This window comes from Grammomys surdaster, unplaced genomic scaffold (genome assembly GCF_004785775.1).
Source record: "Grammomys surdaster isolate TR1022 unplaced genomic scaffold, NIH_TR_1.0 63, whole genome shotgun sequence".
Classification (NCBI taxonomy): domain Eukaryota; kingdom Metazoa; phylum Chordata; class Mammalia; order Rodentia; family Muridae; genus Grammomys; species Grammomys surdaster.
In genome coordinates, this window is record NW_021604565.1 from 802796 (window position 1) to 829411 (window position 26616).

Consider the following 26616-nt stretch of genomic DNA (forward strand, 5'->3'; position numbering starts at 1 on the left):
AAAATTCAGTGTGAAATTAGGCATCACTTGTGTATGGTCCAATAGTACTCTATTTTTATCTGTAAATATAACTAAGTCTCAGGCTACTTAAATTCACTTTATTCACACTTAGAAATTTTGTGAGAAATTTTAAGAATGAAAATTTTAAATAGGAAATATTAATTTAATAGGAAAAAATGGTTCCCTTTGATGCTCAATTAAAGGGCTAAGAAACAAATGACTGAAGTAAGATGCCACCCAAATAAAATAAAAACATATATTTTAAGTGTATTTATAGAAAAGTCATTAATATTACCTTCTCTCTCTCTCTCTCTCTCCCTCTCTCTGTCTCTATCTCTCTCTCTGTGAGGGGGGCGTGTGTGTATGTGTGTAGCATGTGAGCACATATAAACATGTATAACACACACAAATGCACACGCCTATGCATGTGCTCACTTGCAGAGTTACAAAAGCATTAAGTAAAAATAATATCAACAGTATACAGATATAGGAAAAATCATGAATACTAGAAAATTTAAACTTACTGAGTTTATATAATATCAATGTAGCAATAATACCTAAGGCCACTGTATAGCCTTGATTCTGTATCATTATTCTGCATTTTATTAGAGATATGTTTGATTGATTTACTTGACTATTTAAAATCAGATGTTTAGTAAGTACAAATTCCCTAAAATTATTTCACTCATAATCAGGTTGAAATAAATGAAATATCCCACATTGTTACTGGAAATTGAAAAAATATCCTCTTCTTTCTACGTTTTCTTCCATTTTGGTTACCGAAAAATGAACTTGGATTTTTACTTGCTCTATCTCTGAGCTGTATTCCTAACCTTTGTGTGGTTCTACATTCTTTCTACTTTTGGCCTTAACATGGGGTATCAGAAAGTTGCCCAGGTTAGCTTCCAACTTGTGATTCCGCTGCCTGAGCCCCTTGTAAATGGGATGAAAGGCCTGCGACAAGTCGAGGCTCATTACCTGTGCCTGTCCCTTAGCCTGTGATCTTTGTGTAGACCCACTCTAAAGATGAAGATATATAGGCAAGGAATTTAGGAAGAGCTACCTGGAGGTATAATATGACTCTGATTCTTGACACTTTCACTGTCTGAATGAATGATTCTTGGTGATGAAGGTGACCAGTGCAGATGTGAGCACAAACATGCCTCTTTGCATAGTGAATTTCACCTGCTGAAAAACTGTGCCATTGTGTGGGGACAAACTGTTTAGCATTTAACTTCCAGGACATGGAAAGGATTCTAAAAGTCAGATCCATTTACAAGATAAATCTCTTCCTCATTATGATAGTGCCTGTGGAAATGAATAAAACTGAGGGGGTGGAAGAAAGCAACACACTTTCCTTTCTTTCAACTTCTGAACTAATGAATTGTTTCATATATGTTCTCATTTCCTCAGAAACATATGGTTAGATGATTAGAGTAGTTGTGCAGGTATGATATTAGTTTCTTTCAGAAATATTATTATTAATGACTTTTTAAATCTGTTCCTCTGGAAATAGCTTTCCCTCATCTATATCAAGGGAAAACTACCTTTGGCTAACTCTTTATCTTTATTGTTTTAAAAGGTTTTCTACAACACTGTTCTTTGCAGCTCATTTCACAATTGTCCAGAATTGTCTAAAAACTGATGTGTCTACTGATAGATGACTACATTCTTTTAAAGTGATATATATGTCCAATGGAACGTTGTTGAGGCTTAAAGAGAAAATGATTCTGTTTTATGCCACCACACAGATTAACCTTAAAGACACCATTCTAAATTTAAAAGGAAAATAGGACAGAAAAGCAAATACCACTCAACTACATGTACCACCATTGTGTTTAATCTCAGCACATGGGAGGCATAGGTAGGCAGATCTCTGGGAATTTGAAGCCAGCCTAATCTATGAAGTGAGTTCGAAGACAGGACTGTTGCTCTGAGAAAGAAAGAAACACTGTTTAAAAAATAAAACCACCTCACTCCAGTCAGAATGGCTAAGATCAAAAACTCAGGTGATAGCAGATGCTGGTGAGGATGTAGAGAAAAAGGAACGTTCCCCCATTGTTGGTGGGATTGCAAGCTGGTGCAACCACTCTGGAAATGAGTCTGGCAGTTCCTCAGAAAATTGGACATAGCATTACCTTAGGATCCAGCTATACCACTCCTGGGCATATATGCAGAAGATGCACCAACATATTACAAGGATATATGCTCTACTATGTTCATAGCAGCCTTATTTATAAAAGCCAGAAGCTGGAAAGAACCCTGATGTCCTTTGACAGAGGAATGGATACAGAAAATGTAGTACATTTACACAATGAAATATTACTCAGCTATTAAAAACAATGACTTTGTGAAATTCTTAGGCAAATGGATAGAACTAGAGAATATCATCCTGAGTAAGGTAACCCAATCACAAAAGAGCATATATGGTATGCACTCACTGATAATTGGATATTAGCCCAAAAGCTCGCAATACCCAAGATACAACTCACAGACCACATGAAGCTCATGAAGAAGGAAGACCAAAGTATGGGTGCTCCAGTCCTTCTTAGAATGAGTAACAAAATACTCATGGGAACAAATATGGAGACAAAGTGTGAGACAGAAACTGAAGGAGGGGTTGTTTGGAGACTGTCCCACCTGGGTATCTATCCCATGTGCAGTCACCAAAGATAGACATTGATGTGGATGTCAGGAAGTGCATGCTAACAGAAGCCTGATATAGCTGTGTCCTTAGAGGTCTGCTAGAGCTTTATATACACAGAGGCAGATGCTCACAGCTAACCATTGAACTGATCATGGGGTTCCCAATGGAGGAGTGAGAGAGAAGACTGAAGGAACCGAAAGGGTTTGTGGTCCCATGGGGAGAGCAACAATATCAACCAACCAGAGCTCCCAAGGTCTAAACCACTAGCCTGGAAGCACATATACAGCTGTATATGTAGGGGAGGATGGCATTGTCAGACATGAGTGGGAGAGGAAGTTCTTGGTCTAGTGTGGGAGAATTCATGGGTGGGGAGGTAGGAGTGGGTGGATGGGTGGAGGCACATCCACATAGAAGCAGGAGGAGGGGGGATAGGATAGGTGTTTCCTGGATAGGTAGGAAATGGGGAAAGGGGATCACATCTGAAATGTAAATAAAATATCCAATAAAAAAACAAATGTCCTTCAACAGAGGAGTACATACAGAAAATGTGGTACACTTACACAATGGAGCTATTCAAAACAATGAATTATGCCAAATACACTGCAAGTGTCTTTGAAGTTTTTCCCAATTACAATGACTACCACTGTAATTTTAGAATTAACATGAATCCAATGGTATTTGGCATGACACTGACCTTAATACTTCTATGTTATTAAAAAGGTATAAAAGCAAAAAGGAGGAGGGGGGATGGAATAAGGGGTTCTAGGGAGGGTAAATGGGGAAAGAAATTCAAGATTTTATAGAATTCAATAAAACTGAATGCATAGCACATCCAAACTTATGTAACATGATAAAAGTGGCACTAAAAGCAAAGTACATAGCACTAAATGCCCACATAAACAAAAGTGAAGAGACCTCATACTAGCAACTTAATAGCACATCTGAAAGCACCATAACAGTGACAAAAAAGAAATAATGCCCACGAGGAGTAGACTGTAAAAAGTAATCAAGCTGAGGACTGAAATAAACAAAACAAAACAAAACAAAAAACTAAAAGCAAGCAAGCAAACAAAACCAAAAAACAAAGAGAACAGAGTTGTTTCATTGAGAAAATCAACAACATAGACAAAACCCTTATCTAAACTAACTAAAAGAGACACAGTGAGGCTATACAAATTAACAAAACTAGAAATGGAAGGGGAAGAAAACAATAGACACCAAGAAAATCTACAGAACCATAGGACAATTAAAAATTTGACCACCAGAAAACTGGAAAATCTAAAAGAAATGGATAACTTTCTCAATTTGTACCCCTTGGTAAAGTTAAATCAAGATCAGATAAACAACTTAAATAGAATTATAAATCCTAGTGACATAAAAGCAGTCATTAAACCTCTCTTGACAACCACAAAATGCCCAGGACCTGATGGTTTTATCACAGAATTATACCAGACTATCAAAAAAAAAAAAAAGGTAATGTGAATATTCCTGAATCTACTGCACAAAATAGAAGCAGAAGTAACATTTTACAATACATTTCATGAGGCCACAGTCACCCTGATATAAAACAAAATACTCAACACAAAAGAGGATTACCGACTAATTTTTGTTACAAAGATCGATGTAAATATATTCAATGAAATAATTGTAAACTGAATCTAAGAACACATAAAAAAGACCATTTACCATGACCAGGTAGGTTTTATCCAAGAAACGCAGGAATGATTCAATATATGAAAATCAGTAAATGTAAATCACCATATAAACATACTGAAAGAAAAAGTAACACTATTTGATTTTCTACTTTGGTATTAAAAGTCCTATGGCAAAATCCAGCACCCCTTCATGAAAAAAGTCCTAGAAAGATTAAAGTTACCAGGGAATAACCTAAACATAACAAAGGCGATATACAGCAACACTATAGCCAACGTCAAGTAAGATGGAGGATAACTCAAAGCAATTATAATAAAATCGGGCAAGGAGACAGTAAAATCAACTAGGCAAGATTGTCCACTCTCTCCATATCTATTCAATATAGCACTTGAAGTTTTAGCTAGAATAATAAGACAACTGAACGTGATCAAGACATCCAAATTGGAAAGGAAGAAGTCAATGGCTCATTACTTGCAGATGATACAATAATATTCTCAGTGAACCTACAAGTTTGTTGATACAGCTGATAAACACTTTCATTGAAGTTATTGATACAATATTGACTCAAAAAGTCAGTAGCCCTCCTATGAACAAACAACAAATGGAATGAGAAAGAAATCCGGGAAGGAAACAACAGCTTTCTCATTAGCCTCAAATAAAATAAACTATTCTGGGGTAACTTCAAGCAAGTCAAAGACTTACATGATAAGAACTTCAAGCCTTTGAAGGAAGATTATGAAGAAGATATCTTCTAATATCTTCCAACCTTCTGAATTCAAATAGATTCATGTTTATCACCCTGTACAAGATTTCAAGTCCACATGGATCAAAAATTTTAATGTAAAGTCAAATACACTGAACATGATGGATAAAAAAGTAGGAAATAGTCTTGAGCACATTGGAATTGGAGTTGATTTTCTGAACATCCATAGTGCAAGCACTAAAATGAACAATTAATACATGGGACATTATTAAACTGAAAAGTTTCTGTAAGGCCACTCTCATTCAGACAAAAGTGGTAACCTCCAGAATTGGAAAAGAATTTTTTTTTTGCTAACTCCACATCAAACAGTGGACTAATATCCAAAATTTATAAAGAATTCAAGAAGCTAGATATAAAAAAAAACAAATAATTCCATAAAAATGAGGAACAGACATAAGTAGAGCATTCTCAATACAGAAATCCCAAGTGGCTGAGAAACACTTAAATGTTCAATATTCTTAGCCATAAGAGAAATGAAAATCAAAACTATTTTGAGATTCCATCATACACTTGTCAGAAGGTCTAAGATCAATAATACAAATGACAGTTCATTCTGGTAAGGATATGAAGCAAGGGACTACAAACTTTGTACAGCCACTATGGAAATCCTGGCAGTTCCTCATAAAGTTGGGAATAATTGATCTCTTGGGCATATACAGAAATGACCTTTGATTGAACTCAAGGACACTTGTTCAACCATATTCATTGAAGCTTCATTTATAATAGCCAGAAATGAGAAACAAACAGAATGGATAAAGGAATTGTGTTATATTCACAGAATGGTGTGTTACATAGTTGTTATATAAAAGAAAATGACATCATGAAGTTTGCAGGCAAATGGATGGACCTAGAAAAAAGTCATCTTGAGAGAATTTACCCAGACTCAAAAAGATGAATATGGTATGTATTCACTTAAAAGTGGACTTTAACCATTAAATGAATGATAATCAAGCTACAATGCATAGATCCATAAATCCAATACCTAAGGTGCAGAGATCTTAGGTAAAGAGAAGTCTAAGGAGGACACAGGGATCTCCCTTCGAGGGGTGGTTGAGGAAAGGTGCAGAGGATTTGTTGGGAGAGAGATGAGGTGGAGGGACACAGTGTGGGTAGTGGTGGCTATAATTGGAGGGGCCATTTCCAGAGAGGTATGGAAAACTAGTGCTGTGGAAACTTCCTGGAATCTGTGAAGATGATCCTAATGACTAGTCCTAGTAATGTGAGATGAGGAGTCTCATCATAGCCAGGCAATGCTACAAGAGGGACTGTGGAGGGAATGTGATGCATTAAATCGTGTTGGCCAAGGGAGTCCCATGAAAATCCCCTAACAACATGGGCTGATGGTAAGACAATTGATTCCTCTCTAAAAACTGACAGTGGAGTCCCTATTGTCACGGATAACATCCACACAACTTCCTGGACTTAGACAAGTCAAGTTGGTACCTACATGGATCCTTCGCCCTTATATTCTAATCTCTTTGGTGCAGGAAGGTACTCTGCCAGTTACTGGAACAGAAACATGGACACCAACCCAGATGCTAACCATTTCTATCCTGCCTGCAAAATATGCAAAGGCAATGGTGGTACAGAACTTGTCAGAGTAGCAAACCAATGTCTGATTTGATGTAGCACCCACTCTAGGTGAAGGAGACCTTGTCCAAGACTTCTTGGGTAACTAAGAACAAGAGACTAGGTAGCTCAGAGACCTAGTGTAAAGCCAGATACTACTAGTTTAAAAGAAAGAAAACAAGGGGGTGGCTGGGGAGACAGAGAGAGAGCCAGAGACAGAGAGACAGAGGCAGAGAGACAGAGACAGAGAGACAGAGACAGAGAGACAGAGAGAGACAGAGAGACAGGGAGAGGGAGAGGGAGAGGAGACAAGAATGGCATGTCTACCACATTTCAGGGGACCTTAGCCTTAAAGGTCAGTTTTTAAAATGAATATGAACATATCATTCTTTTGTCTGCAGTGCATATCCATTATGTACCTGCATATACATTAGTTTGAATTTTAGAAGATCTATTTCTTTGTGTACACTTGAGTTCTTTCATGTGTCTGTGTTCTTTATACATTTTGTCTTTAAGAATCAGAGGTTAGCCTTTAATCCCAGCACTTGGGAGGCAGAGGCAGGCGGATTTCTGAGTTCGAGGCCAGCTTGGTCTACAGAGTGAGTTCCAGGACAGCCAGGGCTATACAGAGAAACCTTGTCTCGAAAAACCAAAAAAAAAAAAAAAAAAAAAAAAAAGAATCAGAGGTTAGAGGCAGGTTTATTTTCCGATTTGCTTAGTTAAAATTCAGATGACTTCTTATTTGCATTTTTTTTTACCACTCATGGGAGACAATTCTACAGCATCAGTGTAAAAGGGCACAACAGAATCAAGACTACCTTCCAGGAGTTGCTGTTAATCTCCCATTTCCCCTAGAGTGCCTTCAAGAGGAAGGCTGTCAGTTGCCTGAATGTCCTTGGGAATGCTATAATAAAACCTGTTTGCTTCTATGCTTATGTAATAATCCCCTAAGTCACAGTGAGAGTGTGCCTGGAGTAGAAGTCAGAACATAATCCAATCACAACTTACAGTAAAATATGCCTAAACTATTCAAAATATTATGGGGTAATTGAGGACAATTTCTCTTAATTTTTCTCATAGAAAGTATTTATTAACATTGATGTAAGCTAAATGTTGCACTAAAGAAAAATTCAAAATAAAATAAACCCTAAGAGGTTTGCAAATAGGTGAAGGCAGAAGAAGAGAAATTTTTATTTTTGTTGAAGCAATTTAAGTTTGATTTTTGTGCAGAGCATAAAGAAAGGAACAAAATCAATAATTGTGCTCTAGGTCACTGACATATGCATGAGACTTAAAGACACCTATCACACACAGAGAAAAAGACTTAGGGTTGTCTATATCAGGAAGAACAGCATATGTGGTGAATGAAATTATAATTACTAAACACAGTATTTTTTTTTAAATCACCCAGAATCCAGTACCTTTTCATTCTGCATCCAATACAGTGGTACGGTACTAAGCAGTGTACAACAACCTGGAGAGAGGAAGGATCAGCCCTACATGGACTTCATGTCTAAAAGAAATGGTGGCTATGCTGCAGTGGGTGTCCTAAGGGAGAGCCTGCAGGTTTTATCTCCAATCAGCAACATCAGGAAGCTTTGCAAGAGTTGTAGGGTTAAAATTGAGTAGTGATGGATCCTCACCAGGATAAGTTCAGAACAATATTCTAGACAAGTTAAACCCTCCCCTAACTCACTTTGCTTCTGTTGTTTGCTTAAATGTAATGGTACAGTTTTGGTACTCCCCCATGATAGCAACCAGTGGAGACCATTCTCAAGAAGAGAGTTGTAGTGTTACCTGTGACTTGTCTATCGGTATTTTCTAGAAGTCTCATGGCTATAGAAAAGTTTTCATGTGCTTACTACTCCAGAGAAGTAACCTGTTTGCCTTTCCTTTTTTCTGTGTGTTTCTGAGTTGCTGAACTACAATGTTTTTGACACTGGTTATGAATGAAAACATCTGTAAGTCTCACTTTTCAAATTTCTCATTTTTTCAGGTATAGATAAGAGCTAAAGCTTGAACCCATGACTTCTAATCCAGGGTTCTGACTTCAGAAGGCAGAAGCCTCAGCTGGAATGCCTATTGGAACATAGATGATTCGCGTACAGACTCACTGTGTTAGAAGTCGAGAGGTTTACTTCTACAAAGGTTTCACCATGTGATTCTCCAAGTTGTACTTCTTTTCCAAAATAAATGAGCAATTCCCCAGTATGTTAGCCTAATTAGTTCAAGTGACTCTTTTTCCCATATTCTGTTTTCTCTCCTGGAACCAACCTTGAGCTGACTGTGTAACTTCTTTCATCCTTACTATTGTTATCTATGAAACTAGAGTATAAAAGTATGTAAGAGTAAATGACTTAAGTCATGACCCATGTCACTATCTTAGTCGTGGCAGCTTTTCCTTTAGTTAAGGACTGGCTCAAATGTCGGAAACTTTGCTCAGGGGTTTTGGGTTATTTTGCTCCATCTTCTGATCTCTCATCCACAATGTCCTACACTAAATGACTTGGGGTAAATTAACCTATTGTGCTGCCTTGTTACAGTTTGACAGGCTGCAGCATTCTCTGCTCTTTAATTCAGGGAGAACTCCTGCCTTATTTTTGAACTCTTTAAAAATTGGAAATACCTGGCAGTTTAATAATTTGTCCGTATTTTACTTTTGAAAGACATTTATCATTGATATTTCCTTTAAAATGTGTTTTATGAATACAAATACTTTTTCTAAATGTATGTCTGTGCATTATATATATGTCTGGTTCCTGTGGGTGCTGGGAATTGAACCTGAGTTCTCTGGAAGAGGAGTCAATGACATTAATTGCTGAGCCTTTTCTTCACCCCCCTATAGTTGTTATTTCAATGAATAAATGGCTGGATGGGAAAGAAAATGTGATTGCCAAGGGTTTTTGTTGTTGTTGTTGTTTTACCTACTCAAATAGTTTATAAAAGTAATTGATGAACTTATGAAACTTGTACAGAGAACAAGTCTGTAGCAAAAATGAAGCTGAAAATCATAAATCATTGCTGACTCTGACTAATACTGTCTAAAAGACTAAGCCATAGGAAAAAGACTAAAATTCTTTTGAATTGAATGAGTTAACAGCTACTAAATCAAAGTCGAATTTAACAAGACAAAATCAAAATATGTCTCAGAATATTATACTTGCTTTATGAGTGCATCTTTGTGAAATAAAATGCAGAAAATTTTAACATTTTAAAGTTCCTTAAATATACAATGCTCTGTACAAAACTGAAATTTCTGGAAATGTAGTAATACTTTGTGGACAGCTTCACTAGGAAAAATAGATTTAGAGGTCCTACCAGCTTCTAAATCCTCATGGTAATGGTTTTTGAGTTGTTGGCATGGGAGGAAACAAAGGTCAGATAAAGCTATGTCAGAGGAACCATAGAGTATATTATAGTCTTTATGAAAAAAGGAGGAATCTAAGCCACCTATTTATTTTGGGCTCTGAATTGGATAAATACATTTAATACATTCCTCATAGCACCATGAACTAGGACTTTTTATCTTCCAGAGCCATATCATTAATATATAACTAATCTGAACAAAACTTTTATCTTTATAAGTAACACAGCTTGCATATTTTGTTATAGCAACAAAATTGACTGAACAATGAAAATAGCAAAAATAATAACAATATTAGAATTTTCTCATTCATTTTTTACCAGTTTTTTATAGACCATATATGATTCATTTATTTCCTATCTAGAGTACTGTGAAATCTCAGAGTCAGAGCACTAACCTAGTATGAAGAAATATCTGAGCCTGAGCACTAATTCTCCCATCTCTCATTCTCTCATTCTCTCTCTCTCTCTCTCTCTCTCTCTCTCTCTCTCACACACACACACACACACACCCCACATACAATAAGACACACACAGAGACTAACAAATATATACACAGGCATACACACAGACATACACACAGGGAGATACGCAAAAAATGACCTTATAATATACTTATAATGTAGCTTTTTTATAATAATAATATCAATGCTAAAAGAAGTTAAATAATGTACTCAAGGATAGCATACAATCTTTTCTCTGTGTAGGTTACCAAATAAAATTCAGAAAATCAGTTGAATTTGAGGTTATTATACATAAAAAACAAATGCTATGGTATAAGTATGTTCCATGGGATAAATAAAGCATGACTCTGTTAGAAACCTCTTCATTATTCTTCTGTAATGCAACATTAACTATGTGGTCTGCATGCGATTGCTGCATCCGAAGACCCCATGTCTCCACCACTCCACAAATATTTGCCCAGACCACCAGATAACTGTACATGCTAATCTCACCTATAGAAGCAGTTTCCAATTTACTCACTTGAAAACTTCACAGCACCAAGATCCTCCTGCATCTGCTTTTGTTCCTGTTCACCACATTCTGAGTTTCTAAGTGTGGCAAGGCTATAGGGCTGAGTGCCATGTGCCTGGAGGTCACATGGCTGATGATGGTTGAGGGGAGAGGACGAGGCACCAGCCAGAGAAATGATCATGATCACATCAGGTCATAATTGGGTTTGTGACATCAGTAAGTACTTGCTTTTATTCTGTGGCAGGAGGTTATTGGTGATGTTTAAGTGCATCCATCTGGCCTGCCCTCGGCTTTATAAACCCAAAGACAGCGTCTCAGAGAACAATCTGAAAGGAGCATAAGTAGTATCATGAATAGGAGAAAAATGATGGACACTGGGACAGTAACTCATCTTACTTTTCTTGATTGTAATATTTATATTCAGACATTGAATCTGGGGTCTGAATGTGTTTTCAGTATGAACTTGCGGCAGGGTGGTTATTCTCCTAGTTTTAGTATGGAATGAGGTATGGCTTCTTTGATACAGTGAATCTGAAAGAGGCCTGGCAACATCTGCTCTCTTTGGATGCTTGTGTTTGTGTGTGTGTGTGTTTAGGTGGGAACTGTGTTAACTGAGAGCAACATCCTTCACAGAAAGCAGTGCTGGGGATTTTAACAAGGCTTCCTTATCAAGAGGAAAGCAGGTGGTGGGAAGATAAGAGAAGGATTTAATCATACTTGATCCTGACTGAGTCACTTCTCAACCCCCAGAAATGTCTAGGGGAGACTCTGAGGGGGAGAAATGCTCTGATAGAAAGCCACTCCTTTTACTATTAATGTGCTGTGAATAGTTACTATGCCAAGCTCAGTCTGGCTTGGTAACATTAGATTACCAAAATTAAAAGAAACAAAAGAAGATAATAAAATGACAACATAAAAACAACACAAACAATTACCACAAGGACTTAACTAATTTCCAGTTGCATCTTTGTAACATCTCACGACATTTCATTGCTTCCTCACAGTAACCCTTGATCATACACGGAATTGTCAACTCTGCTTTACAAAGGAAAGCACTGAGTCCTACGAGGTCTCATATAAGTCACTGGGGGTTGAATTTGTTTGACAAAATACTGCAGACAGAGGTCTCGGTTATAAATATGCCACCTAATGCCGGGGAGAAATTTTTCTAATGGGCTACACAAAGTTCTTTAGCTGAAATTAAAACTATTCAAATTGTTAGCATCAGGTTGACAGCCAAAAGCTGTTTACAGCTGGCACCTGAGCCCTGCGACAATCACCTCTAGGCAACAGCACTCAGTTGTTGCCATGGCACCCATTGTACACCTCTCTGCACTTGCTGTTACCTGTGTCATGGCTCCGAAAAAAGAAAAGCACCCCTACTCATAGCTCGCTCTCTTCTTCATTTCTTCCCCCTCACCCATCCGTCAGAAGCGCTTCTGTTAATAAAGTCAAGTGGGAACTTGAGACCTGTGCTGGCTTGGCTCTGATTTGTCCAGGAGTGTTAATTTTCATCTAACTCACTCGTGACCACCAAGGCACCTTCCAGTAGCCTTCGTCATCCGGTAGCCTTCAATAATTTCCTTCTGCTTCGCAAACCACTTGAAAAGGTCAGAAAAGGACTTCTCCATGGCGCTCAGGTCTGCAGTAAGTTGCTCTCTCTCTTTTAAAACCTTTTGGATTTTGTCTTCAGCCAGTTCTTTCTGTATCTCAGCCTCCTTCAGTGATTTGTATATGATCTTCTCAAAACCAACAAAGATCTTCCCCATCTCTAAATACTTTGTGTTGAGGTCGTCATACTTGCTTCTCAGCTCCAAGTTCTCCTGCTGTATCACATTCACCATTGCATCCAGGTCTCTCTGACTGTATTGCAGCACATCCACAATAGGCACACCAGGAAGGAGACCCCTAGGCTCCAGGACACACAGGGTTGGGGCTGACACAGGAACATCTAGAGCTCCTCCAAAAAGTCTAATTCCACTAGCTTGGCTTCTATCGGGTTTCCAGAGCCAGACTCCTATATATCCTGTGTACTATTTGTCACTGAGACCACTGGCATTGGCTGCAAGGGGCTCTCTTTGAGAAGGGGGTCAAATCTCAAGTACAAAGACTGCTTCCTCCAGGCCAAAAACCAAAGAAGTTCCAAACTGTTCCAGATAATCCACTTCAGTACCAGTACCTAGAAATTAGCCAAGCTGACACTCTGATCTTCTAAATTTCCTGTCTAGTTGAAGCTACAGTCTTACCTTCTAAAGTCCAACTTTCCACTCCTCACATCACCTATTTGGGACTAACAAACTTCTCAAACCACAAGGTTATTACCTTAGATAGAAATGATCTAATTCAATCTCGAATAGTTCCTTCTATAAAGGAAGAGATTTTTATCATTCCTAGGAATAGCCAGTTTTTTTTATGTTCCTGGGTTCCTTCTTTTTTTTCTTCTTTCCCATCCTTTATATGAAGTGGGATTAGGACCTAACCAAGAATCTCTTCTCAAACCTGTTATCAAACATTTTCAAGGGCTCCAACAGGCTCTCCTTAAGGCCCCAGCCTTATACCTCCCCAACCTGACTTGCCCCTCTATGTAACCGAAAAAAAAAATTTTGCCCTTGGAGTTCAAGGTCACCAACTGGGACCTGTAGCATATCTATCAAAAACAACAACAACAACAACAACAACAACAAAACCACAAAAAAAAACAACAAAAAAAATACCCTAGACCTAACCATCCAGGGATGGGCACCATGTATTTGTACTTTAGCAGCCACTGAACTCTTTCCTTATTTGAGAGTCCAAAAGAAACCTAACCTTTAGGTCGCCTATAACAATCTTCTCTTCTCATAACAGGAGCTGTGGCTCCTGACTGAGAAAGGCTCTCAGACCCTGCCTCCCTCCAGGATTTTTTCCCTTCAGGTAGCACTAATAGAAGACTCCACACTTACTTTCCAATCATGCCCACTTATTAAAATTTCCAATGTTCTTCCTTGACCAGATACTAAGCACTCCCTATCTCACTCCTGCACTGAAACCTTAGAAGAACTATTACCTCATCCTTTACACATACAGGAAGCACATTGTCTCAGGCCATATAGATGGTATATACACGGCAACTCCTTTTTCCATGAAAGGGCCAGAAAAACTGATTATGCTATAAAGTCAAACACAAAGGTGGTTGAGGCACAGGTCTTCCCTGCTCATACCACCAATCAACAGGCTTAACTAATAGCCCTTACCTGTGCCTTTCAACTACCACAGGGATAATCCCCAAACATCTACATAGACTCCAAATACACTTTCCATATCCTCCCGTCCCATGCTACTATTTGAAAGGAGCGAAGGTTACTATGACAAAAGAAGGATCAGTAACTAATGCAAACCAAATTATGGTCATGCTAAAGGCCTCCCATATCCCCACAGCTATTGGGATCATCCACTGTAGATCCCAACAGACTGATGATTCTTTTGTCTTCAACAGAAACAAGTGAGCTAATGAAGCAGCTAGAGCTGTAGCCCTTAATGGCCTAGACTTGTCTTACCTTCCCCAGGACATTTTTATACAACAACCCACATCCCCTCTCTCGCCCCCTGACACTAGTGAAACTGTCTTATCTTCATCAACACTTCCATCCTAAAAGCCAACCATTGTCTTATTTTTTTAAAATCCACCTACAGCCTGCTCTTGAAGACCTGTGTTTCTTAAAATCTATCCCTACCTCTTACAAAATCTTTTAGACATCATATTCCAACTCCATGTATTGTAGTGCCCCTTTCCCTACCTATCAGGCTAGAGGCTCCCTTCCTGGAACCAACTAGCAACTTGACTTTATCCACATTTTCACTGTCAAATGTGCCATGTACCTCCGGGTCTTGGTGGACACCTTCTCAGGGTGGGTAGCGGCATTCTCCACCATTAACAAAAGGACTTAAACAGTCTCTGATCATTACCCAGTTCGGTGTGTCAGCCTCCCTCCAGTCCAATATTTACCCTAAATTCATTTCTTAAGTTTCTCAAACTCTAGCTAAAGCTCTAGACATACCCTGGCATTTTCATATTTCCTACTATCCCCAGTCTTCAGTAAAGGTAGAAAGAACTAACTACTCCCTAAAAACTACTCTTGTCAAACTATCACTTCACCTCTATTGAGTAAAACTCTTACCTCTGGCTCTTTTTAGGATTCAAACTCTCCCCAAGCAACCTCTCCTCATCTCACCTTTTGAACTCATGTATGGGGATCCAGTCCTATCTCCCGATCTTTCACCTTAATTCTCTCCCCTCCCTAATCACCTTCTTACCCCATTATGTTGCCACCTCCACTTTCTCCTATGGAACTTTGCTGACCACCATCTACCAGTGCCACACACTCTCCTCTGACTGTCAACATTGGAGATCATTGGTTGGCCCTCACCTCTCTCTTCTAGATGGCAGGACCCCTTCCGGATAATTCTTTTTTTTTTTTTTTGGTTTTTCGAGACAGGGTTTCTCTGTGTAGCTCTGGCTGTTCTGGAACTCACTGTGTAGACCAGGCTGGCCTCGAACTCAGAAATCCACCTGCCTCTGCCTCCCAAGTGCTGGGATTAAAGGCATGCGCCACCACCGCCCGGCCCTTCCGGATAATTCTTGTGACTCTTACAGCTGTTAAGTTCGAGGGACTCTCTCATTGGGTCCACCTGTCTCACCTCAAACCTTTCATCCCTCCACCTCCAAATGACTCTTCTTCCTACACATCGACCCCAATAGGACCCTGCTCTCTTAAGCTCCAGAAGACATGGAGACCAACCACCTTGTCTCCAATTCCAGAAAAATGAGACTCCACTCTGGCAGCTGCTCTCAACCCTACTGGATTAGACATGGGCTTCTCATCCTGGAATGAGCAGCCACTCATATGGAGCCAGCAGAGACAGACTCCAGGTTGGAAAAACAGAAAGTGAAATCTCACTCCTGTGTTACTTTTCTGTTAATCTGTCAAGAAACAGCTCTTGGCAGAAAGGGTTTGTTTTGTTCAGTATGAAGGAATAATGATCCTTTCAGGGAAAACATGGCAGGGGGAGCTAGCTCTTTTCAGGGTGGATGAGGAAGCAGATTACAGGCAATGTTGTGAACAGCACTTGCAAGCAGGGATTAACTATTAGAGCTCACTTTTTTTTTTTAATACAGAGACTTAAGGTGAGACTAAAGATTCCCACTACTTGGGCTATATTGGCAGGCTAGTTAGCTGAGACCTGTCTCAACGATTCAGCACTGCGGTTACTGTAGCATATCATCATGTTTTGCTTTTATATGAGTCCTGTGAATTTGAACTGAACTTTATCCACTGAATCATTTCCCTAGCCTCTCCATTTTCCCCTTTTTTATTTAATTTTAGACTTCAGCTCATCAACTGATGCTGCCAGAGTCAGGATGTGTTTTCCCTCCTTGGAAACAACTTCATAGAATGACACACAGATGTGACTTATCAATATCCTAAGTACTTATGTGTCTAATCAAGTTGACAAGAAAAATTAACCATCAGGAGTCCTCCCTTTGTCAACTCAACACCCAAACAAACCACTTTCCTGTCCTCATATAGGCTCATTTAGCTAGAACAGCCAGGGTTCTTATCAAAGTCTTAGCCATAACTCATTTCTGTAAGGAAGCCAATATTTAACTGAATTTTTCTCCAATTCACGACACTATTCATATTAGAAGATGACTTTTCTCCATCAGATAGACTGACAGAGTTCAAGGTAAGGGTCTCTGGATGTCCAGTTGAAACAAAAAAGTTATTACATTATTACATAAGTCAAGGAACCACTTTCTTACTTCCCTGTGATTTGTAATTCTAATAGTTCATTTTCCTCCAGTAAGCATTTTAACTTAAATGGTAACAAAAGAAACAAAAGCAAGGAGAAAATCCAGGTGAAGAACTTCACCATGATAAAGAAAAAGTTTCAAAAGAGGAGATATTTCCTAGATTGCTTACAAACAAAGGCCAAAAATATTGATCAGAATGCTCTGTCCTTTTCAGTTTTCAGTGCTTTTTACCACAATGCTTACTTTGAATGCTTTCAACTGCAGGATTAGATTGTGGTCACATCTTTTCCAATATGCACAGAAATTCAATAGCTGGAAGACACAGGTGGCTTATTGCTTAGTTGAATGCTTTGTTAAATACTGGAAGAGGAATTACAACAGAGTACTCATTCTACATGCCTAAATACCACATGTCCAGCTAGGTAATTCTGTGATTCTTACTGTCTTGTTTAGGTTGCTTGTAGACATCAAAGGTGAAAGTCATTGCAAATAGATACAAACAAACTCAAATTCTCTTTAATCTATTCAAATGCCTTTGCTTGGCTGTAGTATCTCTAGAGCATTGAAGGCTTTGCTTTGTGGGTTTAACACTCAGCCTGAAGTAAATGCTGATGACTGAGCTGCTTCCCAGAAAGATTCAGCCAACACTGTTTGCAATCACAAGGTAATAAGCCAAGAAAACGTTGCACTTAAGAAGAGCTGTTTGTCTTTGTGAATTAGCAGGCTAAGTGCTTTTCTCTAGCTACTTTTACTTGAAATTTTATTAATTTCTATACGAACAATATGTTTGGTGGAAGTAAAGAAAGAGAAAGGGAGCACTTGAACAGGAAACACCTTATTTGTAATTTACATGTCCTGTCACATAAAATAGTAACCATTTGCATTTGCTTCTTACTGAGCCTAGGGGAAGGCTGACACCAGTAAGCCCCACCCAAGTCCCTATGTCTGCCTTCAACCCTAGGGTTACAGACACATACAATCGTTCCTGGCTTTGACATGAGTTTTGAGGGTTTGAATTCAGGTCATTGCAGCTGTGCAGCAAATGTTCTCACCTACCAAGTCATCTCCAAAGGCTTCTAAAGTATTTGATTTCAATGAGGTATTCTTTAAAATTATATAAGGACAGTGAAGGTGATCAGAAATTTCATTCCTTGACAGAAGTACTGCGTTCTCTTTAGTTTGTCATCTGTCAAGGTGAAGCTCCCAGATCCTCCTACCAGGATTCTGTACTGACTGTGCTCAATGTGTGCTGTTCTTCTCCTAAGAGCTCTTTCCCACTTTGCCCCCACAGCTTTTTATTCTTTCTTCTTCCTTTGGCCTGTGGCCTTAACAATCAGAAAATTCTTATCTTTAAAAGGTAAGATTTTCATTCTTTTTTTTCTTTACAGCACAAGCTCATGACATTCATTTAATGAAACCTTGTAAATGTTTGCTGGTGGGTATATTTAAAGGTAAGAATAGAATGGCATTTTGATAGTGTGCATGTAGGACATTAGTATGAAGTTTAAGTTTAAGTAAATTTTAATTTATTTTATTATTCTAATAATTAATATAGAGTACTTTAGCATCGATTTTAGATTTTTAGCTTTGAGTAGTTTCTAATAAACAATGAAGATCAAGTCTGTGTTTTAGTGCATAAAGGGAATCTGCCATATCTCTAAGACACTAAGCTACCGGAGACAAAAAGCCATTTCCTTAGATACAAAATTCCACACTTGAAGGAGTCACTGCAACTATTTTTGAAGTTTTGACAAGTACCATGTTAATTCTCAGTAGGTTTCTACTGATACATGATTAGATTGGCATGCACTTTTTCACTCGGTGGATATTCAGTAGATATTACTTGGTAATCATTGTATTTGTTTGAGTTCTGCTCTACACAGGGTCTGTCAGCCGTACTGTTAGCTCATTGTGTTGGACCTTAGTTGGCTTAGATTAGATCCCCACTTTCTTGTTCATTCTTCTGGAATAGAATTGTGCTTCTGCTTGAGTAACCTACTGGGCATTTCTGAAAGAGATTGTCTTTTGACTTCTGTCACCTGCTACATTGCATCATTGTGTCATCTGTTTGCACAGCTATAATGTCCTCTGTTACAGTGTAAGAGAAAATGTGTGCTTTTACTTCCATTTATTTGAACGTCAGGAATGAACTGTTCCTTGCGGTTGGATAAGGAGACAAAAAGTGTAAATAATACAAAGGAGTGTCTTATTGACTAATCACTAGGAAGGGCAGACTCCATCATTTCTATTTCTGAAGGAAGGTCTCACTATTAAAATCATGCCCATTTATTATTTTCCAAATCCCAAGAGAAAGTTAAGTACCATATATAATAGGATTTAATTACTTAGTTACTCAAGCTTCCAACTACAGAGTAAATATTCAGTGTGAAAATCTTAGTGACACAATGTCTTTGGTCAGTCACTTTGTTAAGGCTTGAACTTATACACAGGGCTATATGATCAAGTTCTGTCTCATTAGACATGCTGCTTCTCTGACTCATGACTACTCAGAAATATGGTCAAATTAAATGGATTTCATATTTGGGCTGGGGAGGTAACTTGGGTTGTAGAGTTTTTGCTATTCAAGAATGAGGACCTGGTTTAGGATCCTCAGCACACATGTGAGAGAGTCAGGCCAGAAAACAATGTAACTCTAATCCAGGAGTGATGATAACAATAGGCATATCCCAGCAGTCCTCTAACCAGACAGTCTAGCCAGGTAACGAGCCCCAGGTTCAACGAGAAACTCTGTCTCATTGTGTACAGTGGAAAGAAAGCATATCAGACAATATTGATCTCTATCCCCTACCACCACTTTCAGGCAACACTTCTACCCACAGAGATGTACCTGAACACACATGGGCTCACATACATTATACTGAACACATATATGCACACATACACACAAGTACACTAAAAAATTTCTGACTTAATCTTACTTTGTGGCACACAATAAGCTTAAGACTCAATAAAGTTATTGTTTCGTGATTCTCTTTGAGTGGGTGAGAGATCTGGGACTAAAATGATATATGCAACTTCTTATTTGTTAATCGGGAAATTATCTTAATCCCTTAGTTCTTCAAGTAGTTGGAGTGATATCAAGATGGTTGAGATGACCTACTCCTTACTTGGTTTTCAGTTCTTGAGGTTTTCATCTGTGGTGACTTTTGATCCTGACACCTCCACTGTAACCTCCTATGACTCATATCATCAATCATATTTCTGACCTCAATCCTGAAGTGGATAACTCACTATTTTCCTATTTGCTGAGTCTCATTTCTCTATTCATTAACTACTTTGGCACTTTCTTTCCCCCTGTGCTGGTTCTGAGAAGCTACTGTTTTTCAAAAACTGTAATTCTTCACTTGGGCTCTGACAACAGAAAGCAACAGGGAGGCCTTTTATATCTGCCTTCATTTGTATCTGTTTCATTTATGGGAAGCTGGGAATACGTTTCAACTCAATTTTGTACATACATATGTTCAATCATGCAAGAAGGGTCTATCTTAAAACCGTTGACACTCAAGTTATCTTATTCTCTTTTGGGTATTAAAGCAAAAAGTCAAGACTAATCTGAGCATTTTACTCTCAGTTTTAAAATTCTCTATATTCCCCTAAAAGTCACCTGAAAATCTGTAGCCCTTGTAATAAGCCCGAAGCCCTCTGACTTCTAGGAATAGAAAATTCTCTCAGACAGATCACCCTTGTGAAGAGCCCTCTCTTACATAAGACCATATATTTCAGGAGAACTCAATTGTCTCTTCCTGTGGACAAGAATATCTCTAGAACGATCCTGAAGAAGTAGAACTAAAGTAAATGGAGAAACAAATGAAGAGAGGCAGCCCTTGGGAACAGCACCATGAGATCCTCCTAGCAGAGCCATCAAAGGAATACTGAAAGAGATGCCAGGTGAGAACAAGCCTGAAGATTGTTACTGGGTTAGGGTTCTGTTTATGAAGGCACTGAGAAATCTTTGTTTCTCCTTCTTGTTTTTGATGAATACATTTCATTGTGATTCTAAAACAGTTGGCAGATTTCATACTTTGAAAACCTCAAACTGAAGTGAGTGACCTTTTAAAGAAAACATGGTAATTGTTGGAAGTTGATATTATATTACAACAATGACAATAACCAAAATCTAAAATCTAGGTTTTATAATAAATGGGAATGTAATATTATCTGGAAAAACTTGTTATTATATATGTAGTAAATATATTTATATATGATATATGAGTAAGATCGTCTATAAATATTGAGAGTTAATCACATATATAACACATACCAAAACACACACTCTCACACACAAATATTCACACTATCCTCCATCATTGTTAATCAATTTCTTTGGAATATAGTATTTAATTTCATGGTTGATGAAATATAAATATGTTTTTTTTTTTTTACCAAGTGTCTGGTGTAGTTGTCAAGGAAAGGGCATCTGTAAATAAACAGTGTACTAATTTCAACACTGGGGAAATAAAACTTTTAAGAATCAGGTCTTAGCTAAATTCCCAAACAATAATAATTGATTGTAAAACAGTATTGACACTGGAAATGATGAGGTGACAACACACTAAGGGGTCATCATGGCAGGCCCACTGTGCAGTGGGTAACTGGCCATGCAGCTAGTATATGTGACTACTATCAGTAAGAAAAACTATGAATTAGAGGAAGCTGACCCATTGATATGGCTCAGTGGGTAAGTCCTTGCTGTAAAGATTGATAACCTAAGTGTTTTCTGGTTTCCACATGGTGGAAAATGAGAACTGACTGCAGCAAGGTATTCTTGTATCTGCACACATGTGTACAAGTATGTGTGTACATGCATAGACAACATAAATAAATAAAATTTAAATACATGTTAAGGAGATTTCATGTATCTTGCAAGAGATTGTTTCTGTCACCAGCATATTAAATCTGCCCACACATTTATCTGTACAAATACAAAATTACTTCCATGATAGAGAATGAGGGGAAGAAGTTTTTCTTTTGGGACTTTATATATACCTAATACTTTATATAGTATATTTTACATTCATTTTCAACCTCATAGTTGAAATTAATAAAAAATGTATTGAGCACTTGCTGTGTGCAAAGCACTATACCAATGTTCCCTTAAACATATTGACACAAGATAAAAAATCCTCAAATTATTTAATCCTTATTTTAGAATGAATGCATCAAATACTATTGCTGTCACCCAACAGATGTGAACACCCCCAAATATTGCATTCATACCAGCTCGTGACCCCCATCTTCATCGAAGTCCTCCTCTACCCCATCAGTCATCTCTCCTCCATCCGCTTCTTGTCCTCCTTCAGGAGGCTCCTCTGTAGAATGGTCTGCATTCTCTGACACACATTCGTCTTGAATCAGCTCTATACTCTCCTCCAACTGCTTCTTCTGAGCTTCTAGGAGGGGAAAAAGCATATGACTACTACCTTGGCTTGCTAGTAAGTCATTTGGAAAAACCATGAAAAAATAGGGAATTCTTAAAAGGGGTGAGCTGTGAACAAACAGCATGAAAAGATAGGGATATTTTCATTAGTTTATTCAGTTATTTAATTTTATGCATACATCTGCATGTGTTTACATGTAAGCAAATTTATTTAAAACTGAAATTGGTAAAAAATTAGGGTCTCTAGATGGTACGATATATAAATAAATATTTACATTAGCATACTGATCTTCCTAAATACTTTACTTTATTATATGAGACTCTAGGAAGAATAGTTTCTCTGATTAAAAAACTCTTATATCAAGAGTGTCAGGATTTATTGCTTGGTGGGAATGTAGCACGTTAGAAGGAAGAAATGATTGACCCATGTGCCTTTTTTCTCTTTTTTACATATGTTTCCTAAGCTTTTAAAGTTCGATGCAAAAAATAGAAATGCTAGTATAATGGTTTGCAAATAGTAAGTGCTCAAGAAAAGAGGCTACAGACCACACTAACAGAACTCCCTTCAATTCCAGGATTGGCATACTACAATCATGAAATGCAGAAATCCGTACCCAGAATTAATGCTGGCAACCTTGTAGTTATTTCTCTATGGTTTTTTTTTCTCCTGTGAACATTCCAAGAAATACTGGACACACAAAATCACATCTTGTTTCTCTTTCTGCAACTTTACCCTGTGTGCTCACAACTCTTAAAAATTATGTTGTTTTCATTAATTTTGCTTATTGTTATTAAAGTATCATTTCACTTGACTTTGACTTGAGCTTTAAATATGCTTCATGTTGAGCTCACTTATTTATCTTTCATGACAATAAATACAACTTAGAGAGTAAATATCCAGGAGATTCATTTCCTATTTTTTCATAACATGTGTTAAGAGGGAACTAATTATTGATCTATAAGTTTTGATTAAATACAATAAACATTGAAAAATGTTTATTATATAAATATATGGGCAACATTTTCTACACATTGCTGAATATCATCACAGTAATTTCTTCTATAAATGTGTGTCTATTCATTCTTTCACTATAATTCTACAAATAATAAATTTGATCAAAAATAGGTGAGGCGTGCCCTGCCCTCTACCAGATGACAGAGCTCCAAGGGTATTTAGGTTACTTAGCAGTGGCACTGTAAATACCAGGCTTCATTCTGAGTTTTGCCATGTGATTACTTATAAATACATGAACATGAAATTTACCCTGAATATTGACAATCTCATTATATATATGTGTGTGTGTGTGTGTGTGTGTGTGTGTATGTGTATATATGTATGTATATGCAAACCTCAACACTAACTACAGTTTCACTACAGTTTCTGTTTGGATCAAGGAATGGTGGATAAAAACATTACGAATATCAGGCCTTGTTTAAATAAAATTATAAATATAGTACATAGTTATACTAGGCATCTTAAAATGGCCTACTTTTTTCCTAATACATCCACAGAACCTATGTATAACAAATTTTCCATATATTTATTAGTCGCAGAGATCTTAAAACATGTAACCAATGTGTCAAGGTGACTGTTATCTCCAGATGTATGTATGACATGCTGATGAAGCTATGGAAGTGTAGACTTATTTTTTTCTCTGATGGTTATGTGATTTTTACCATGGAACATCCTCCAAGGCTTATAAAGTAGTTATTATATTACTAACCCAAAGTCTCTTGTTTTCTTTGTCTAAATCCAAGTAATTGTTATTCGAATTGGATCTCTGTTGTCTTACCAATGTCTCAGTGTTTGAACTCTTTAGGAAATATGACCACTTTGCCAGACCCATAGAAGCAATACAGAGAGGTTCATTGCAAACTAAGGTTTATTTTCAGGCAATCGATTGATATGGTCTTTTATTACTTTATATGCCTTACAAGTAGAAGTGATGCTATAAATTACTAGGATATAAGACTTAGGGTGCATATCTTTGCTAGTTACTATTCCTATGAACTATAGTTTTCTTCTCTTAAAGGTAAGCTAAAATGTCACATTGAATTCCCAAAATAGCAAGTTTTAGAATGACTAAAAGATGTGACTTTTGACTGCAGAAATCACAAAAACACATGAGAATAAAAGCTCAAAACAATTCTAAAGTGTAACCATTATTGATTATTTGATTACTATACAAATTGTCCATGTCAAAAATCTCTATTTCTGATATTTAAGAACATATTGAAGAGATAATGTCATGTCTTGGCTTTCACATGGCCTTCCTCTTTCTGTTTAAACAAACATATATTAAGTTGCTTGCTGTCTTTAATACACACAATATACATGTAATCTCATGGGGAATATATTTCAAAGACAACAGTGTATTAATACAGTTCAAGGCTGGAAAGACAACCCTGTAAGCTATCCTCACCCATTCATGCATTAACTTGAAAGCTTAAATGCTTAGGATATATTATCTGGGTTGAAAATATAAAACCCTTAATTATGATGGTAATCGATCCATGGGAGTTTAACAGAAATGAGGCCAGTCTGCAGTTTTGTAAGGTATGGTCAGGATAGACATTTGTCACTTGCTCAGTGGGAAATGTCACATACACTGGACAATTATAGGATCCATGAATAAATGACATATAAAAGCACAATTGTTCATTAAGCTGCTGTTTTGCAGCTGAATGATCAATTTTGATCCCTCAAAAAATCTTGTTGAGATTGAAGCAAAGGAACTAGTTTTACTTTTTGAGTAATTAATTTTTTTCTGTTAGAAATGAATAGCAGTGTTTGGTTGATATAAATTTTGTGCCATTTGTTTTATCTGCATAATTCTTTCTTGTGAACATATGGGAAGGGTTATATATATGAATTATATTTGTGCATTCATATTTATCAGTAGAGATCCTTTGTGGTAGAAATACTTGTGTATACCTTTTCTTTTTTTCTTTCTGTTTTCCACCTCACAGTCTTACATGGAAACATTTTCTGAATATATTCGTGAGTTGTATGCAATAAAATTATAAAAACTTTGTTGTCTCCATTTAAAATGGCAGTTGAATTTGGCACCATGGTAGCAAAATAGAAGTTCTGAAGAGTAAAACTGAACATTCGTGTCACATCCTGTACCAAAGCCCATCACTAGGAAGTGGATGGGATATGGGACCTGAAATATTCTTAGAGGAGAATTTTCATGTTTATATTGACAGTTCTGAAAAAGAAAAATAGCCCTTTCTGTTGGATTATTTATGTCAAAATTATGGATTTCTTTTTTGAGCAGAGAAGTGAGTTAATACTACACTTTTGTTTAGACATATAGACAATGGCTGCAAAAGCTAGCATCTAATGTTAAATATCAAATCCAGTGATCTCTAAATTATAAGATTATTACAGAAAGAAAACTATTTATAATGACCACAAGTTAGTGAGATAATGGGTTCATCTAACGTGCTGACCTAAGCATTAGTCCTTGGAACATATTTCAGCAAAATAATATTGCTCCTTTTTTACACAGGGAAACTGAGGCATAAGTAAAGCATATAAAAGTAAGAATCTACAGGAGGACTTATGCCTTAACAGCCTCTACTCCCTCCTAATGAATCGTAGGATACAGAGGAGTTTATCAGTCATGCAGGGAAAGAATATTTTGAATTGCTTCAAATAGTAAATAATCTCCAAATTCAAGAATGAAGAACTACATTCAGTTAGGGAACATATTTTAGTCAAACAATGACTATCAAAGGAAAAGAAATGCAAATGATTGATATTTCTGATCAAAGGGAAATATTTATGACTTCAAATGACATGAAAAGAGATCATTTGAAGTTAAATTTCTGTTCTCATATTAAAAAAAATTTCAGCATATCTAATTTTATTTCCAAAGCTGTATATGATCCAGGAAACAAGTTACAATTGTTGAGATTTGCCAACAACACATTTTTATTAAATTATGTTTTCTTCACAGTTATTATCAATATGACTGAAAATTGGTTGAGGTGGCAATTAAGCTGTTTGATGTGCTGGCTTAATTGCTAAACAATTACCAGCTGAACTGTACTTAGACAATAGAAAAGACTCTTGTTACAAAAACACTCCCATTTTACTACTGCAAAGATAGTATTCTGCAATCAATCTTTTGCATGCCAAGATAAAGCTTATTTTTTAAAATATTTTAAGCAGCTATGTGAGTTCTAATTCAATGATTTAAAAATGCTGCTGCTAAATATTCACTTTATTATGGATGCTATTAGTAACAAACACATAAATAAATTTCAGGAAAATTTCATATGAGAAATATATTTTAATTAGAATTTCAGTTACATAAATGAATTTTTAGAGAATAACCTCAAGTTGTTCATGAAAAATCACTAAAATTTTAATGTGACTCATTTAAAAATTAACAAAACATTAACTGCTTACTTAAACATAATTTCGAAGGAGATAGTGCTTCTCTCAT

At 37.1% G+C, this 26616-nt stretch overlaps 1 protein-coding gene across 8 annotated transcripts in view; it reads right to left on the reverse strand.

Moving 5' to 3' along the window:
• Positions 1–26616, reverse strand: part of Ralyl (RALY RNA binding protein like) — a 682097-nt gene that overhangs the window by 15593 nt on the left and 639888 nt on the right. For 5 of the 8 annotated variants that reach the window (XM_028765793.1, XM_028765807.1, XM_028765802.1 and 2 more), the window contains one exon: positions 22000–22172. The exons of the other annotated variants lie outside the window; for them this stretch is intronic. In XM_028765793.1, the coding sequence (XP_028621626.1) occupies positions 22000–22172 (173 nt within the window). The remainder of the gene's footprint in view (positions 1–21999; positions 22173–26616) is intronic. 8 annotated transcript variants of the gene reach the window in all.